Source organism: Tripterygium wilfordii, chromosome 8 (genome assembly GCF_013401445.1).
Source record: "Tripterygium wilfordii isolate XIE 37 chromosome 8, ASM1340144v1, whole genome shotgun sequence".
NCBI classification, from domain to species: domain Eukaryota; kingdom Viridiplantae; phylum Streptophyta; class Magnoliopsida; order Celastrales; family Celastraceae; genus Tripterygium; species Tripterygium wilfordii.
The window spans coordinates 9270403-9288859 of record NC_052239.1 but is presented as its reverse complement, the minus strand read 5'-3'; the positions used below and the strand labels follow the sequence as shown (position 1 = coordinate 9288859).

Sequence of the window (18457 nt, the reverse complement as noted above, 5' to 3'; positions counted from 1 at the left end):
AATCGCCCACTTCTTTAATCACCCGGACAATTCAGGCTTGTGTAGTACGTTTCTCATAGGGAAAGTGGTCACTACCACGATGCCGTGACTTTGGAAGTATGGTCTCAGCTTCCGGGCTGTTGTTACTAGGGTAAGCGCGAGTTTCTCCATCTGACTGTATCTGGTCTCGGCGTCCAAGAGGCTTTTGCTCACATAATATACGGGAAGTTGCTTCGATTCCTCTTCTCTGACCAACATTGCGTTGACGGTTGTTTCGGACACCGCAAGATAAACATACAGCTGTTCGTTCTCTTTAGGCTTGGACAAAAGTGGCGGTGAAGTCAAGTACTCTTTCAGCTGCTGCAGAGCTTCCTCGTACTCGGCGGTCCATGCGAAGTCATTTGTTTTGCGAAGCGTTGTGAAGAACTGATGGCATTTGTCGGATGACCTAGATACGAATCTGTTGAGCGCCGCCACTCTCCCCATCAATTTTTGCACTTCTTTTATGCATTTTGGTGAAGGGAGGTTGAGGATTGCTCTGATTTGGTCAGGATTTTCTTCAATGCCTCGTTGAGTTACGATATAGACCAGGAACTTCCCAGCGGTTACCCCAAATGAGCACTTGGTGGGATTTAGTTTCATGTCATATTTGATCAATAAGTCGAACGCCTGCTGCAGATGATGCAAGTGTTACTCGGCGACCAATGATTTGACCAATATGTCGTCGATGTATACTTCCATTGTATCTCCTAGTAGTCCAGCGAACATTAGATTGACAAGTCGTTGGTATGTCGCGCTAGCATTTTTTAATCCGAAGGGCATCACCTTGTAACAAAAAATGCCCCTTTCTGTAACGAACACAGTTTTTTCTTGATCATCGGGATGCATGAGGATCTGGTTATATCCAGAGAAGGCGTCCATGAAACTCAACAGTTCGTGGCCAGCCATGGCGTCGACCATCATATCGATGTGAGGGAGGGGGAACGGATCTTTTGGGCAAGCTTTGGTGAGATCGGTAAAGTCTATGCAAACTCGCCATTTGCCGTTCTTCTTCTTCACTACCACCACGTTCGCCAACCAATCGGGGTAATTCACTTCTCTGACGAAACCATTATCAATCAGGTGCTGAACTTCTTCGTTAATGATTCGACTTCTTTCAGGGGCGAACTTCCTCCATTTCTGTTTGACTGATAAGTGATTAGGATCTACTCTTAAACGGTGTATGGCCACATCTGGGTCGACTCCCGTCATATCCGCATGAGACCAAGCGAAGCAATGTCGGTGTTGGGACAGAAATGTAATCAATTTTTCTCGAACTCGGGAGGCAAGCGTGCTCCAATTTGAACCTTCTATTCGGGGAACTCAGGGGAGATCGAGACTTTGTCTAACTCCTCCATTTCGGGCATGCTTTGCCCACCGGAGTTGGACGATTACTGTAATTGCTATAACTGCTCTTTCTTCTTTTTGAGGCCGTTCTGGTAAGATTCTCTAGAGGCCAATTGTTCACCGTAGATTTCTTTGATACCGGTGGCCGTTGGGAATTTGACAACCTGATGGTAAGTTGACGAGACTGCTTTCATCTCATGGATCCATGGACGCCCAAGGATTATGTTGAATGGTGAGCGACAGTCGAGGACGAGGAACTTCGTTTGGCAGTTGATCCCACTGGCATAGACTGGCAATGCTATTTCGCCTTCGTTAAATTTTTGTTCTCTGCCAAACCCGATTAGGATTGTCGATCGTCGAACGACATGATTTTCATCGATATTCATCTTTTTGAGAGTGCTCAACATCAGGACATTCGTCGAACTACCGTTGTCGATCAATACCCGCTTGATTATACAATTTGCTACCTGGATGGAGATGACAAGGGCATCGTGGTGTGGATCTAACAGATCAGTGGCTTCATTATCGATAAACATGATCACCTGGTCGGAAGGAGTCTTCTTGCACTTCTTTTGGCAGCCGAGTGAGAAATTCCACTAATCTCCGATCACCCAATGATGACCGCAATAGTTTCGGTGGGCTCTGGTATGCCGTCTACTGCGGCCTTTTCCTTTCTTTTAGCTAGGAGAGCCTTTCCTCTTTCGGTTAGGAAGTCGTGCAAATGGCTGCGATTGACCAAGTCATTCACTTCGTAGAGTAAGGCCTTGCATTCGGTGGTTTTGTGCCCATGGACTTGATGAAAGCCGCACCATTTAGTGGTGTCTTTTTCTCTTCCGTCGGTGTTCTTCAACGACCATTTCACTTTCTCCCCCATTTTCTTGAGTACAAGTACTGTCTCATCATGTGCGATGCTTAAGTTGTATTTGGGTGCATTTTCATAGTATTCTCGTCTGTTAAATCCCCTGTTGAACGGTCGGGAGTGGGCAGTGTTTCCTGGCGGTGGAGGCGCTGGTTGGTCTTCTCTTCTGTCGCGCTTCTCTCTGTCATTGCTCGGTTGGGTCGGTCGTCGTCGGGCATCCTCTTCCCATCTGATTTGGATTGTTGCACGGGCTAGAGCATCTTCCATGTTCTGACACTCATACTTGGCTATTTCTTCATATAATCCTCTATCAACAAGTAATCCATTCTTGAAGGCTCTAAACGCGGTCTCAGGATTACATCGAGGAATTGAGACTCTCTCCTTGTTGAAACGGGCTACGAAGTCTCTGGTTGATTCTTCACGGCGTTGGACGACTCTGAACAAGTCTTCTGAACATTTTTGAATTTTCTTGCTGCTGGAGAAGTGCACAAGGAAGGTGTCCACTAGCTGGGCGAACAAGGAGATGTTGCCGTTGGGGAGTTGGCCCTGTCAATGTTAATCCAAACCCTTTGCACATGCACGCCTCTCGTAGATCTAATGGTATCGAAGTGGCGAACATTTTATGTTTGTAGTGTGTCAGTGCTCCTCGGGATCTTCGGTTCCATCGTATAACTTCATAGTTGGTGCGGTGAACCTTGGCGGAGCCTCCGTCATGGCAATCGAAGGAGAGAAAGGGGAGTCTGCAAAGCTGCTTTGTGGCGTCTTTTCCGGCGGTGCCACCACTCTTGGGACTTTGTTCATCCTGGATTCTAGTGTGGCGAGCCTTTGCGTCCATTCTTCAAGTGGTGCTCCCATACTTGAGGGATTGGAAGAGGGTGGAATGTAGGAAAATGCTGGGAATAATGGCGGCGTTCGTGGCCAATTGTGACACTCGGGTTGGGTGCCGGTTGTCGGACTGGGATGGCCACCAATGGTCTACGTAGGTGGGTCATTTTGCCTTGAACTTTGTCCGGGGGTGAAATATCTACTCAGGCCGGTGCTCAATGGGCGAGCATGTTGGTTGGAGGTTCCTTCTGGTGTGCCTTGTTCGAGGGATGGCATGGAGCGCACAACACTTCTATCACGGATGGTCTGTTCGTTCAACTCCAAGAGCTTCGCATTTTCGGCCCTGACGGCGGTGTTTTCTGCTTCCAAGGCGGCCATCTTCATAGAATTTTCTCGGAGTTCCTCTCTGATGGCCGTTAGTTGGGCCAACACGTCGACAATAGGGTCCGATTCTGAGTGAGACATGGTATTTCAAGGTGGGTAAGGTTGTGGTTTTTGGCTTTGTCAGGCAAAGAGCTGTAGAGGCCCCACGGTGGGCGCCAAATTATAGATACCCGAATCTACAATCGTTGAATAGTCAATGTAATTTATATGGAGGCCTTAACAAAGCAAGGTTGAGATCACAAAACTTGGGCACCGGTGGGGTACCTGCTAAAGAACCTCCGACGCTTAAGTCAATCAATTAGAATCAGGTTGGTCAAAGCAAATATATATGAATAGTAAAGTGCGAATGCTGGTATGAAAGTGGTGGGTGCAAGGTGCAAGGTAGCTGTGAATGAACTGAAGGTTGAAGAAAATGAAAGAGCAAAGGGTCGGAGGGTCCAAGATTACGTATCCCACTCCCGAGGAGGAGGGGACCTTTTATAGTGGAGTAACTAGTCGACCTAGGCTGACATACTAGGTATTGTAGTACGGTTCGTAGGCAGATATGGGGAGGTAGTGTCGAGTGTCAGTACACGCGTCCTATTTTGGTTGGCTGAGGTCAGGGTTGTACAGTGGTCAGGCGGCTCAGTGTCAGGAGGTGGGTGCTAGGCTGTCTGATTTGTCGGGGCTGGGTTCGACAATGATCTCAGACGACCGTTACCTCAGGGCGGCGAAGGCAGGATAGAAGATAGTGGTCTAGGTGTACGATCAATATGGTACGGGGTATATGCATGTACGGATGTATGTAAATATAATGCGGGACGTGTACCTGAGGTATGCATGGTCTCTGTCTCTTGATAGTCAGTTATGTTAAACATCTCCGGCAGGGGCGCTCCTTCATGGGCTGCCAAGGCGCTAGATGTAGCTGGGCTTGTGCGTCCTTCATACCACATCTAGTGAATGGTTAAGCATAAATTTAGTGTTGACCGTCCGGTATTGTGTTGACCGTCATTGGGTATTGATGGTTGAGTCACATGACAATTTTTGCCTACTACAACGGCCAGGGGGAGTATTCGGGGAAAGTATGTCGTGTCCGAAAATCTCTTTATGGCCTTAAGCAGTCTCCTTGGGCATGGTTCGGCCGCTTCAGTGAAGTTGTGCTTGCTATGGGGTTTGTTCAGTGTCACTCGGATCACACATGTTTCATTCGTCGCCAGTCTCAGGGCAAGTGCATTATTTTCTCAGTCTATGTTGATGATATCCTTATTACTGGAGATGACTCCCCAGGTATTGTTCAGGTCAAGGATGATCTACGAAAATCCTTTGATACTAAGGATTTAGGTCCCCTCTGATATTTTCTTGGCATTGAGGTTGCTCGTTCTCGCCGTGACATATTTTTATCCTAGAGGAAATGTGTTCTTGATCTTCTGCAGGATATGAGTATGCTTGGTTGTTAACCTGCCTCTACTCCTATGATTCCTAACCTCAAGCTATCACTAGACTCAGGAGATTGTTTATCATATCCATCTATGTATCAGCGTCTTGTGGGACGTCTTATTTATTTGACAAACACAAGACCAGATATCACGTTTGCTGTTAGTGTTGTTAGTCAGTACATACATTCTCCACGTACTTCCCATTTGGATGCTGTTTATCATATTCTCAGTTATCTCAAATCTTGCCATGGTCTCGGATTATTCTATGCTTCTGGAGAGATGTAAGGTCCACCATCTAGTCTCTCATGCTATATACCATCTGATCTCTCGGGCTACACTGATGCTAATTATGCGGGTTCCATAAGTGATAGGCGTTCTACCTCTGGCTTCTGTACTTTCCGAGGTAATCATCTTATCTCATGGAAAAGTAAGAAGCAAGCAGTTGTTTCTCGATCATCAGCTGAATCTGAATATCATGCCATGGCTCAAGGTACATGCGAAATCATGTGGCTTCGTTCTCTCCTCACTGAATTGGGTATTTCTGTAACAGATTCGTGCTCTTTATTCTGTGATAACAAGTTTGCCATCATGCTATCATCCGACTTAGTTCTTCACGAAAGAACTAAGCATATAGAAGTTGACATCCATTTCATTCAGGAAAAAGTTCGGTCTGGCATTATCACTCCTAGGTTTGTTCCTTCATCGGCTCAGTCTACGGACATGTTTACTAAACCAATAGATCCTTCTTTACTCAAGTCATCTCTTGTCAAGCTGCGTCTCGTCAATCTCTTCGCATCAGCTTGAGGGGGAGTGTTGGAATTAGGAGAGAATATTACGTTTCTTGTAATTATGGTTGTAAATATTCCCTTTAATTACTTTGATTTAGTTTCCTAGAATTAGGTTGATTTGATTGATTTAGTTTCCCTAATTTAGGGCTCTCAATGTAACTATATAATGTACAACCTCACAACATGAATATACAACACAAATTATTCAATTATTCTATAGTCACACTTGAAAGACAAATCTTTCAATGTTTATTTTACCTTTTTCATTTCTATAGTTAATATTTTATCTGGTTTCAAACTCTTGAGATTAAAGTTTGAGCTAATCATTAGTTTGAGATTAAAACAGTAGCATAGCACCACATCTTGGACTTTAGATTTTAACTAAGATACTTAACCTAATCATAAATATGCCAAGAAGACAAAGGGAAAGAAAGAAATAGAGAGCTCCGAGTAATTTTGCTCTTCAAACAAATCTGGAGTAAGGAAATTGTGAAGGTTAAATTCAAAACTGAGTGACTTATTAACGCAAAATCAACATGCCTATATACCACCAGGAACAAAATAACATAAACCAACAGAGTGTAAGCAACGGAAGACACCAATAGAAATTCACAGACAGTCGAACATTTTTTAGAAAAAGTTTGGGATCTAACTACGGTCGCGGCTCGCCTAAAAGCGACATCGACAACACCGACATAAACACCAAGAAACATAAACCGGACAATAAACCAACAATCAAAAATAAACACATGGAGCGGTTGAATACCAGAACAACAAAAGCAAATTATAAATACATGACCATAGAAAAATCAACAAAGAGCAAAAACACCCATTACGATCCCATATCACAGATTAAACTTTTTCGTCACACATATAAAAGAAGAGAACTCGCACAGAATAAAACAGAAGACAATAAAGAATACGAAAAAGAAAAACCCCTAGAACACTCCTCCTAATCGGAAACTCCAAACCACAGAACACAACAGGAACAGATAAACTCCATATTTGGAAAAAAAAAACTCAGACAAAGTAAACAGAGCCTAAGCAATAGAAGACACCAACATAATTTGACAAACCAAACCGTAGCGGAACGGCAAAAATGTTCAGAGTTCAGGACGACGATCGACGAAATACAAAATAGAAAAATAAACAGGAAGATCAAAGACTCACCAATCATAGGAAGAGCAAAGTGCAACAGGAATAACAAATGGATGCAAGGAACACAGCCAAGTACATACGCCATTGCAAGGAGAAAGTAACGAATCAATGACGTCAGTGGACACCCCACAACAGGTGCTGACAAATTCGAACAGAGGCAATGATAAGAAACGGTAAACCAAAATCAAAAGGAAACAAAGCAAAGCGAGGAAAATGTGAGCGCAGAAATAAGTCGTTGTGATTATCGAACACGACAAAGGACCTGGTCGAGCATTAAATTACCATAAAACAAACTAAATAAGACACCAATAGAAATTCACAGACAACCGATAATTTTTTAGAAAAAGTTTGGGATCTAACTACGGCCGCAACCCGCCTAAGAATGACATCAACAACACCGACATAAACACCAAGAAACATAAGCGGGACAATATATAAACAACAGAGAATTGACATTTTAAATCATACCCATTTACGAATTCATGCTGATTCTATACACGTTCATACTTAAATAATCAATGTGATATAATCAAAGCAAAGCTGTGAAATGGCTGAATAAATCAGGAAAATCAGCACTCCAGTCAATGAAAATAGTTCATCAGGGGTAATCAGATCCATGGAAGTAGTTGTCATGTGAGCACTTCCTTCCTATCTTGGATGAGAATCACCCAATATCCACATGAGAAATTCAGCATTAGAAAGGGATGTCGTTCTGCCATCTTTTACAGAAATGAAACATCAAAAAATTTTGCAGCTCCGCCAGCTATGGTCAACAGAGACAAATGATCAAACACCTTGTATGCCAAACAACACAACACACAGGAAGACGTGATACAAAACACTCATTATGCCAAGCTCCAAATTCAAAAAATACCACAAAAGGCCAAGCAAATAAGGAAGATCCATGGTCAACAGAGACAAATGATCAAACACCTTGTATGCCAAACAACACAACACACAGGAAGACGTGATACGAAGCACTAATCATGCCAAGCTCCAAATCAAAAAAAGACCACAAAATCATACTTTACTCTATTTTGAGATATTTCAGTCATCCATTACTTTTAATCTTTTTTTTTTCCTGTAATGTATATTTTTAATCAAGCTCTTCGAAGTAGCAAGAAGGATAGCTTTTCTAACTATTTATCGTCTCCCATTCTTCTTGAATCTGCTACCGTGTATGCAATACTAATCATTTCCATTTTTATTATTTGATGACATGCAAATGCAATCCTTTGAGGAATCACATGATTAATAGAGCCAACAACATTCAAAATTTGTGAGAAACACACACCAACGAAAGGTTGTTTCGCATAATCTAAAGCCTAACATATCCCTTTCTTCTTCAAAATTACTGATAACATAATCAAACAGTAATACCAATTTTACGAGTGACTGAATTCTATGCACCCCATACTGAACTAATATATTTTTAAAAAAATAAGAACAATTAATTGAAACAACCAAACAGATTGACAAAGAACAAATATCAAATTAGGCACCGGGAGATAATGAAGTAATTACAAGAAGATACAGGATAGTTCAAGCCTTCTAATCCTGGAAACCGTTCTTTCTTCTTCCCTCTTCGGCCTGCTTCTCCCTCGCTGAGACAAAACATGGTTAATAGCTCATTTTTTATGTAAAAAATAACCCCAGAAAGAAATTTCCAGACACAATGAAAACAAACACCCAGATAGATGTATATTTCAGAAAAAGGTGGTGGCCAGACCTTAAGTCAACTTTGATGTCATTGAATACAAAATGAACATAACAAAGCTGCCTTGAATACAATGACATAAATATTCTGCCACCTCCCAAAGTCTAAATTCGAAACCACATGATGTTATTTTCCATTAGCAGTAGCAGAGTCCGCCCAATTGTTGGCAAATTCAACCATCATTCCCTGTTCATGCATTATGGTATAGGAAAAGTATGAGCACACAGGCGCAATTACCACTTGAAAGAGAGAAAGTTCGAAAATTTCCATGGGAATGTTAGTGGGATAATATAAAGATCATACTTACAGTCGTTTCCCTTTATAAATATGAAGATATATCCACTTCATGGTTGCAACTGAATTGCTTTCAGCTTTTAAATTTCTGGATTTTGTCCAAAAAACAAACTCATGATTTAATTAAAGAAAAAAAAGGAAAAACAACACACCAAACCCCAAATAAGCAAAAAACTAACAACAGATCGAAATTTATGGCGCAATGAAATAGAGCCCGGCCAGAAAATTATTATGGCAATGAACGTAGTGACCACATATAACAGCAACCATTTTTGGGGTAGGCAAACATATCTTCAGTTTGAATAGTTTCTTGACACTGGAAAAATAAAAATACATATAAGTCTGCAAGTGATTCCTCCAATAAATGTTCGAAATAGATGCCATATGCCTAAGAAAAGCCCAGATGCCATGACTTTTTAAGTTTTGAAGTACCAAAACCATGGCAAGCAGAAAAATGTATTGCTCAGAATATCACCAAAATGAATTCACAAAAACATTCTTTCCAAAATTTAAGAGGAACTAATTCTAAATTTCTAACTAAGTGCCTAAAAGGAATCAGCAAGCAAGGAATACATAAAACCTCACTAACGGTTACATTTACGATTAGTATAATCAATAACCACAAGTACAATTAAGAGGTAGTTCTTCAGCAATTTAAGTAACTTCTTCCCAATCCAAAGAAATTCGGACACAAATCCACCTCAAAGTTACTTACAGAACTATGATAAACCAAGCTTTAATGAACACGGAAAGCTGAAAAACAAAGATATAAACACAAAACAGGAAGAAATCACACCTGAAGAAAGCATGACATGCCCATGATTTCAAGATCCATGATCCATCAAAGACACATGTTTATCATCAAATTTAACAACTTTTCAAACCTCAAACCTGAACTTGGTCGCAATAGTCACAATTTTAGATATTCTCCCCGTCTAAACCCACGAACACAATAAATCATAATCCGAGCTCACCAAACTTACGTGGAACCAACCCAAAGAAAAGAAGACGTAAATTAAATTCAAAAAACAACAAATCCTAATCCCTGCTCTAATGCTGGACTACAAACAATCTTGAATCAATAAGTACTTGCATGTGCTCAGCAGAAGTGGCAAGCATATGCACTGGTCAAGTGTTAGTAAGATTTTGGGATTATATAATAAGGCCATTTGAATTAAACATAGGTTATGAAATAAACTAACAGGAATAGAAGCCAAATTGAATGATTACCCTTCTCTGTCTGCATTGCTTTGTATAGCTAGAACTATCATTGTATATGTTAGATAATCCAGATAAACAAAAAGTACATTGAGGCAGGCATAACAGGAAATGATGGCAACAAAAAGGACATTTGGAGGAAAGAAAGCCCCACATTGTGGATAAATCCGATAACGGAGTCCCAATCACGCTGACAAACAGAGAAAAATTGAAATCAACCGAAAAGAAATTACAGATAAACAAAGTTAAAAAATGACACAGGAGAAAAGAAGAAAATAAACAACCTTTCGCAGTAATCTGATAGTACGCACCCAAAGCTGATGTAAGAGGAAGTGAACATACCATAGCATCTGAGTTTGGCTTCAGAGAGGTCAATGGTCGGTTCATGTTATCAATAAAAAAATCAAAGGAGATCTCCTTTCAGGTAAAGGTTCTATGGTTTCTCTCTTTCAATATACACGCATGATGGACATGGGAGCATCATAAAAATCTACGGTCGTCACTGTATAGAGAGCACCATGAGAGTAATTTCTACACTGATCAAAATGACTATAATAAACACAGGAAGATGACTTCTGGGTGAAATCAATTTAACCAAACAATTTGAAGTCAAGGACATAAAAAAACCGTGTAAAAACTAGCTTTGCCCTCCAAATCCCTCAATCCAAACACAAAATTCCTGGGCATGGCTTATATTATCACATAGTCTAAATATAAATGTAAAACAAATAAGAAAAATAGCTAAAACATGAATTAGAAGAACTAAGAACTTCTTCGGCCATTCCTAAAACAAATAAGAAACACTAACGGTTTGAAACGGCATAAGAACTTCTTCGGCCATTCTTTTTTTTTTCCCTCCCTCTACAGCTTCTGTCTATGGAGACGCTTGAAATCAGTGACAAACGAAAACAAAGAATAAGCATCTTAAAGAAATCAGACCCAAAAGAAAATTACCGAAAGAAGTTTGTAGATAGAACCTGATGGAAGGGCTGAGGGGGTTTTAATCCCCTAATCAAGAAAAAATAATTAATCAATGTTAGGAAGATGAATCTATGCGTGAATCCACAGATACTCGTTTGCAATTTCAGGAAAAATACCAAGCGCTTGAAGTCTAATAGTAATCATCTTCCTCATCAGATCCTTCGCTTTTGCTGGAAAAATGACAATAAGGATTGAAAGGCAGTTATAAACCAAAAAAAAGATTATAACAATAATTGGGCATGCTGATATCCCCACTCTTTTTCTTGAGATTCTTTGAACAATCACAACAGGCTTTTATGCACCTTGATCAATGAATAAATATTAAGATCAACTATTCAAGATGAATTTTTTACATCTAGAAGAAAAAAATGGGGAAACTTTGACAACAGTTTAAAACACAGCAGGCAAAAACTATCCAAACCAATTAGATTTCTTACCTGATGAAAAAGAAGTATCAAAAGAAGAATATAGTAAGAAAGAGCCACATGACAGTGTCTCGACAATAATCTACTGTAGTTCCCATAACCAATAGACACCACTATTCTGCTGTATAGTCGTCGTACAATAATCTACACGGTTTATTTCATAAGCCAACAAATATAAAGTTTTTCTTTCATCCAATCAGGTTAGGCAGTACATTAGCGATAGTCTAAATATTCCATGAACATGAATACAAAATCAAGGATTGAAAGCCAAAAAAGTATCTTACACCACAAATGAAATCCGAAAAAAAAAAAAACATGAATAGGCTGGTAAATATGATATGGCCATCATTTCCCCCTCGCTTTGCAAGTCACCCCACTCCTTCCTTAGGTTCTTGATTTCAACAGACCATGTCTCCCCCACAACCCTTGAAGAACTCCAATATGAATCTCCAACGTCAAACCCATAAGACGAAAAGGAAAAAAACAAAACAAAAGACCTAATAGCTTACTTGCTGTTGCTTGGCAACTCTGTTCTATAAACCTGATTGATTGATTGCTTCCTTATAGCCTCCATATATAGTAAAGTATAATATATTACCCCTGTTTTTTTTCCTCCACAGCTTCTGTCTTTGAGAAACTTGATATGAGTGACAAAAGATAACACAATATAAGTAATTAAATAGAGAAGGTGCCCACGTAGAGGCAAGGGACAATGGCGAAATTAATGGAACTAAAAATCTATGAAATTGAAAAGAGAGAAGAAACCTTGGCAGTGGATGAAATTGACGGCACATTTCCATTGCTCTCTGGAGAGGATAATTTGCAAATTTGAATGTACAAAATCACAACAAACTGTACTGTCACCTGTATTTTAAAGCTACACAAAAGGTTAATCGATTACCATGAATGAATAATGGATTGCAAAACCTCCATTTTAGCTCAGAATAAGCAAAATTCAAGCAAGAAAACTTAAATTCAGATGGTTTTTCCAAGCAGTACGAAGTATAGCCTTCTCTAAACCATTTCCAATTTATTATTTGACGACATATAAATGCAATCCTTTCAGGAAGAGAAATTGGGGAGAAAAAGCTCTCAAAAGATAGCGTACCTTAAGCAGCACCCTCGAAACAAAGAACAAAGCCAATATGAATAAGAGCTAATCTCATATCTTTGTGCACTTTGAGAGTTGTTGTTTCCCATTCAGAAGACTACATTTGGTGAGATTTTAAGGCTATGTACGTATATGAACCAAACCAAAAACCCGTTGTAACGAAACAACATTAACCACCCCCAAAACATTAAAAATTGAGTTTCAAAGTTGCATGTCCTAGAAAAAAGGGTCAAAAAGATACACAAAAGCTTACTTAATAGGTGTTTTGGAGATGATCCATTTGATCTACTTGCTTCTTCCTGCATGCCAACCTGGCCTGTTGCTCATTTGATCATTTGGGCAGTGTTGTAAATTATTCGCAAGCGGACAAATCGCACAAGTAATAAAGAGTGAATAGAGTATCGTTCCCACGAAGATATATTGGCAATTTCAATTCAATGTCAATCCAAGTAATTATCACACTAAAATGGCAATGCGAATTGTTGGTTGTATTTTATCTATTTCTAAACGAATAATTAAGAGATTACTAAGTAAATGACAATTTTGGGTGATTAACCAAACAACAAACAAGAAATTGAGTTCTCAAGAGAAGTAAACACTAGGGTTTCTATTTCACCACCTCTTATCCAATTGAATTCCATTGATTCATTAATTCGAAATTCTCAATTTAATTGTTGACAATCGATTTCCCCACCTATTCAATGTTCTATTCCTAGATACACCGAAAGTATTTTCAATATAACCCCTGTTATTCCTAACACTCGGATTCATATCAAAAACCCATTAAGAACAATGGAAATCAGTTAATGATTGCATAAGTCATAAACCTATATTCCTATGGTTCATGCAACCTATGTTCTCCATGGATTCGTGCAACCCTAGGCATATCCTTCCAGTTTCAACCTAGGCTCAAAATCATCCAAATGGTGATAAAGCATTTGAAAGCAATAAACACATCCACAGAGAATGAACAATACAAGAAAGATTCAAGAATAATAAACCGATTTCATTCAATCTTCAAAGAGGGGTTCCATTAGGACCGCTTGTTAGAGGATTAGTTCCTCATAACTAAGGAATACAAACCAAAATCGAAAATGACAGTCATTAAATACAAGAACAAGGAAGAAATAAAGAGAAACCCCTGGATCCCCTTGCTCAAGCTTCAATGGCTGCTGTAGAACAATTACTTACCTAATTCTAAGGAATTAGTAGAGCATACCATGAAATTTTTCAAGTGATGATGGTGTTTAGTATGTTGAGTTTGATGATGAAAAGAATTAAGTGTGGGGGAGTTCTTGTTTATTTTGGGATGTTATTTGGTGGAGAATAAATTTGATGTCGAACACATGTGCATTAATGTGTCGAAAAGAAAAAAAGAAGAAGAAGAAGAAAAATATCTAGTATGATTCAACATTGTTCTGAAAAAAAAAAAAAAGAATGGAAGAGGAAAAAAATTTATGTGCATAGTGAAAGAAATCTTGAAGTTGTGAAGAATTGGTGGAGTATTGAATATTGAGAATGAAGATTGGGCCGACAAGATGATATATGCCCTAATTTTTGTGTGCTCTACTAGTTCTTTAGTGTATAAATCCAACTAGAATTTGGAATGAAGTTTGAAGGAAGGTTTTTAGTGTATAAATAGGAGGTCATGGCAGTGCAATAAGACACGAATTGGAGAGCCACATTCTCTAGCTTTTGTTCTTGTTCTTGTCTCTAGCTTTTCTCTTTGTTCTTGCTCTTGATTCATGACGTTCTCATATTTAGTTTCCTTGTGTTCTTATAACATGAGTAGCTAAACTTCTTTGCTAGGGCTTGATGTAGTCTAGTATGGTTATTGCAAGTACTTCAATTAATTGAATGCATAATTTTGGTTCATGATTCTTGTCTTTAATTTCTATGCTTATAATCTATTGTTTGTTTGGTTGATTGGCCACCAATTGAATGTTCAATTAGATTTATCTAGCTAGGACTAAGGAACGAACCGAATTCACGAGTCTTAGTGGAACTGGAATTAAGGAAATCAATTGTCGACTGCCATGAACAAGGTTTAGGGGATTGATTGGTTGTTATAGTTCTTTAGATCGTAATGAGTTGTTAGCCTTGGGTTAAAAACTGCGAACCGAACAGGATTAATCCATTGTTAATAATATTTGTTGGCACCGCGAACGAACTAACCAACATATTTAAGAAAGAATCAACCCTTGAATCAGAACCATAATTATGTGTTTGTTAATTGGATGCTTGTGATAGGATTACTAGGTGAAATCATTGCCCTAGTGTTCTTTTCTTATTGGATACTAAATCTGAATTTTATTTCTTTGTTTTTATTTTAATTTATTTACATCAATCATTCTTCTTCTTTTCCCAAAATCTCAATCATTCATCAAGTTAGGTACATTAATTAGATTAACTAGTCTCCGTGGGATCGACCTCGTACTTGCATACATTGTACTATTCGTAGACTCTTGTGCAACTGCGAGAATTATTACATCAAGTTTTTGGAACAAAAGACAAACCCGAAGAGGGACGTGGAACCTTCTGCTGTGCAAGAAAAGAATGAGTTGGATGAGAATAAGGTGGTTCTACTAACTGAAGAGTGCAGTGCCATATCACAAACGAAGTTGCCGCCAAAGCTTAAGGATCCAGGGAGTTTCACTATACCTTGTTGCATATCCAATCAAAATTTTGAACATGCTTTATTGGATTTGGGTGCATCAATTAATCTAATGTCTCTTTCTGTTTTTGAATCTTTGAATGTAGGTGCACTCAAAAAGACCTCTGTGGGCATACAATTGGCCGATCGATCTATTCGATATCCTAAAGGAGTAGTAGAAGATGTTTTAGTTAAGATACATGGATTAATTTTTCCAGCTGACTTTCTAGTACTTGATATGCGAGATTGCCAAGGTCATGGAGAAGAAATTCCATTGATTTTGGGGCGACCATTCATGAAGACTGCAAAGATGACAATTGATGTGTATAAAGGCACGCTAACAATGACAAATAATGAAGAAACAGTGACCTTCAAGCCTAAGGTAGCACAAGGTGAGAAATCAATGGAGAAAGTGCTCACTATTAAAGATTACATTGTGGAGAAAGAAGGACATCCAACTGAGGTTGAGTCTATGAATCGACCTAGAGTCATGCCATACGGGAGAGGTAAGCATACTCCCGCCATTGAGTCCTTTCCTTTATCCACTAACAAGTTGTTCCCCTCAATTGTGAAAGTACCCCAAGATAAAATCCTCCAACAAGCGGTTTTTGGAAAAAGGGAAAAAAGATATTCAGATCCTTTTGAGGAATCGACTGCTCTTACAATTCTGAGTAACAAAAGGCATACTTTGGATGTTGAACTGGGTGTGGTTAGAAGAAGGCGATGGCTACAACCCAATGAACTAAAAGTGGGATTCCAAGTTCACTAATTTAGCTACTTGAAGAGTTATGTCTCGCCTAGATGTTAAATAAAGCGCTTGGTGGGAGGCAACCCACCCGGTAAATTCGTTCCTTTTTATTGTAGATTATTTTAGTTCATTATAGAAGAGCACTCATCCCACATTGAATTGAATTGCTATTTGTGCATCAATTGCAGAAAGAAAAAGTTGTGCCAAAGCGCTGGATTGAAACAATTTTCTGGGACAACTCAGGACGAATCAGAATGCAAGCCATATATGTACAGAAAGATACGGATGTCTAGTTTCTGCAGAATTTTACGGTTCGTGAATCCGAGGTCAGATGAAGAAGAAATTGATGATTTTATGACAGCTGCTCAGTGCAGAATTCTACGCGGGAATTACTTCCCGAATGTTTTCGCAGTCAGGTTGTATCGCTCTAACTCAGTACTTTTTCTCCGCGTTATTTTTCACATTATTTCATGCACTGAGGACATTGCATAATTCAAGTGTGGGGGTGAGAATAGCTTGTTTTGAAAAAACAATTTGAAAAAAAAAAAAAAATTTTAGTTCCTTCCAAAGCGATGATGAGACATAAATTGTTTAGGTCTTAAATTAGTTTGTTAGTAAAGAGAATTTTCACGAGAATTGAGCTTGAATCACAATTTTCATGGGCCAATGTTAACATGATATGTTGATTGAGAAAGAAGCATGTTTAGACTTGACGTAGACTTGCATAATTACCCTTGTTAGTTTTGAGCCTATATGATTGATACATTATGCATATCAATCCAATTTCTTTCTTGTGTGCTCTCATGATTATATGTTTCTCTAGAACTTGCTTTAAACTTTTTTGAGACTATATTGATACATGTGATGACATGAATATGATTGAGGCATTAGGATAATACCTCTATAGCCAAATTGCCTATACCCTAATGTATTTATCCACTAGAAAGCCCTTTGAGCCTAAATAAGCCTTTTTATTCATGAAACTTATCTACTTACCCTTTAACCCGAAAAACAATTACTTACCTAATTCTAAGGAATTAGTAGAGCATACCATGAGATTTTTCAAGTGATGATGGTGTTTAGTATGTTGAGTTTGATGATGAAAAGAATTAAGTGTGGGGGAGTTCTTGTTTATTTTGGGATGTTATTTGGTGGAGAATAAATTTGATGTCGAACACATGTGCATTAATGTGTCGAAAAGAAAAAAAGAAGAAGAAGAAGAAAAATATGTAGTATGATTCAACATTGTTCTGAAAAAAAAAAAAAAGAATGGAAGAGGAAAAAAATTTATGTGCATAGTGAAAGAAATCTTGAAGTTGTGAAGAATTGGTGGAGTATTGAATATTGAGAATGAAGATTGGGCCGACAAGATGATATATGCCCTAATTTTTGTGTGCTCTACTAGTTCTTTAGAAATTTTGTGATTTCCTATACCATTTTTTTTTTCTCTTTACCTTCACCCTTGGCCCCATTACAACCTTGAATAAAGACCTCTTGATTCATGAAGTTACATGTTTTTGATAGTGTAGAATGGGTGGACAAGCAAGCATATGGTAGGACTGTTTTCATGAGATTAATTGAGTGCAAACACTTTACTACCACTAAATTGAGTGAATCTTGAGAGTATTCCTAGTGAGAGGTTGAAATTGAGTTTGAATGTGCACTATTTCGATTGAGATATGTTGTGTTGATGTTGGCCTAATTCTAAACATATATATTTGAGCATGATTCTTTGTGAAATTCTTTAGCTAATGACTAATTTATAAGACATCTTTGGTGCTTGAGCGAGATTGGAATGACTATTTTAAATGTTTGTGGGTGTCGTTCTGGTAAACCCTCACGAGACTATAACTCGTCCACTAGGGACACCTAGGGGTTTAAAGGCTTGTGTCACATGTTGAGTGCTACCGCGATTCCTGCGAAAGTGAGTTAGGTTTTTTATTTTATTTTTTATATTTATCTTCTCTTTTTATTTTACTCGAGGACGAGCAAAAGCTAAGTGTGGGGGTATTTGATCGTACTATATTTTACATATTTGTTATATCTCAATTTACACTTATTTTTGTCTCTTTTATTGGAATGAACATGAATATTGCATAATTTGTCTTGATTTGATTCTCAGATTTTTGGTGCAAAATATGGTGTAAAGGGCCTAATTTAATTATTAGAGTCCATAAGTCAAAGCGTACATAGCCCATGCTTGAAACACATCTCTTAGACCCATGAAGGAAACATGGCGGCTAGTTTTGCAACTAGGAGAAAGCAAGGCACGTAAAGATCAAGCAAGGAAAGAAAAAGAAGGAAATCAAGACAAATAAGCAAATAGGAGAACAAAAAGGAGTCAAAGACCAATTGTATGCAAAATTAGAGCTGTGCGTGGGACCCGGTGAAACCAAAGGAGAATGAAAACCAAAAAATTGCACGTGAATTGAACAGGAAACAGAACGAAGAGCAATTGAAGGAAATCCAACTAGAATTTGGAATGCAGTTTGAAGGAAGGTTTTTAGTGTATAAAT

General features: G+C 38.7%; 2 protein-coding genes and 1 long non-coding RNA gene across 6 annotated transcripts; all 3 read right to left on the bottom strand.

Moving 5' to 3' along the window:
- Positions 1-1421: 1421 nt before the first annotated feature.
- LOC120003615 lies at positions 1422-1901 on the bottom strand. Its single transcript, XM_038852631.1, has one exon. It carries the CDS (start codon positions 1899-1901, stop codon positions 1422-1424), a length of 480 nt encoding a protein of 159 aa, XP_038708559.1.
- A 71-nt stretch (positions 1902-1972) lies between these two features.
- On the bottom strand, positions 1973-3059 carry LOC120003614. Its single transcript, XM_038852630.1, has 2 exons — positions 2919-3059; positions 1973-2770 (listed from the first exon to the last, which is right to left on the bottom strand). Exons 1-2 carry the CDS (start codon positions 3057-3059, stop codon positions 1973-1975), a joined length of 939 nt encoding a protein of 312 aa, XP_038708558.1.
- Positions 3060-8677: 5618 nt separating this feature from the next.
- On the bottom strand, positions 8678-12540 carry LOC120003442. 4 transcript variants are annotated; one of them, XR_005469347.1, is made up of 3 exons: positions 12195-12540; positions 8819-12066; positions 8678-8697 (listed from the first exon to the last, which is right to left on the bottom strand). It is a non-coding gene; the product is annotated as an uncharacterized LOC120003442 (long non-coding RNA). The 4 variants fall into 4 exon arrangements; XR_005469349.1 differs by having other exon boundaries at positions 8819-12235; positions 12331-12540; XR_005469348.1 differs by having other exon boundaries at positions 8819-11174; positions 11939-12538.
- Positions 12541-18457: the final 5917 nt, after the last annotated feature.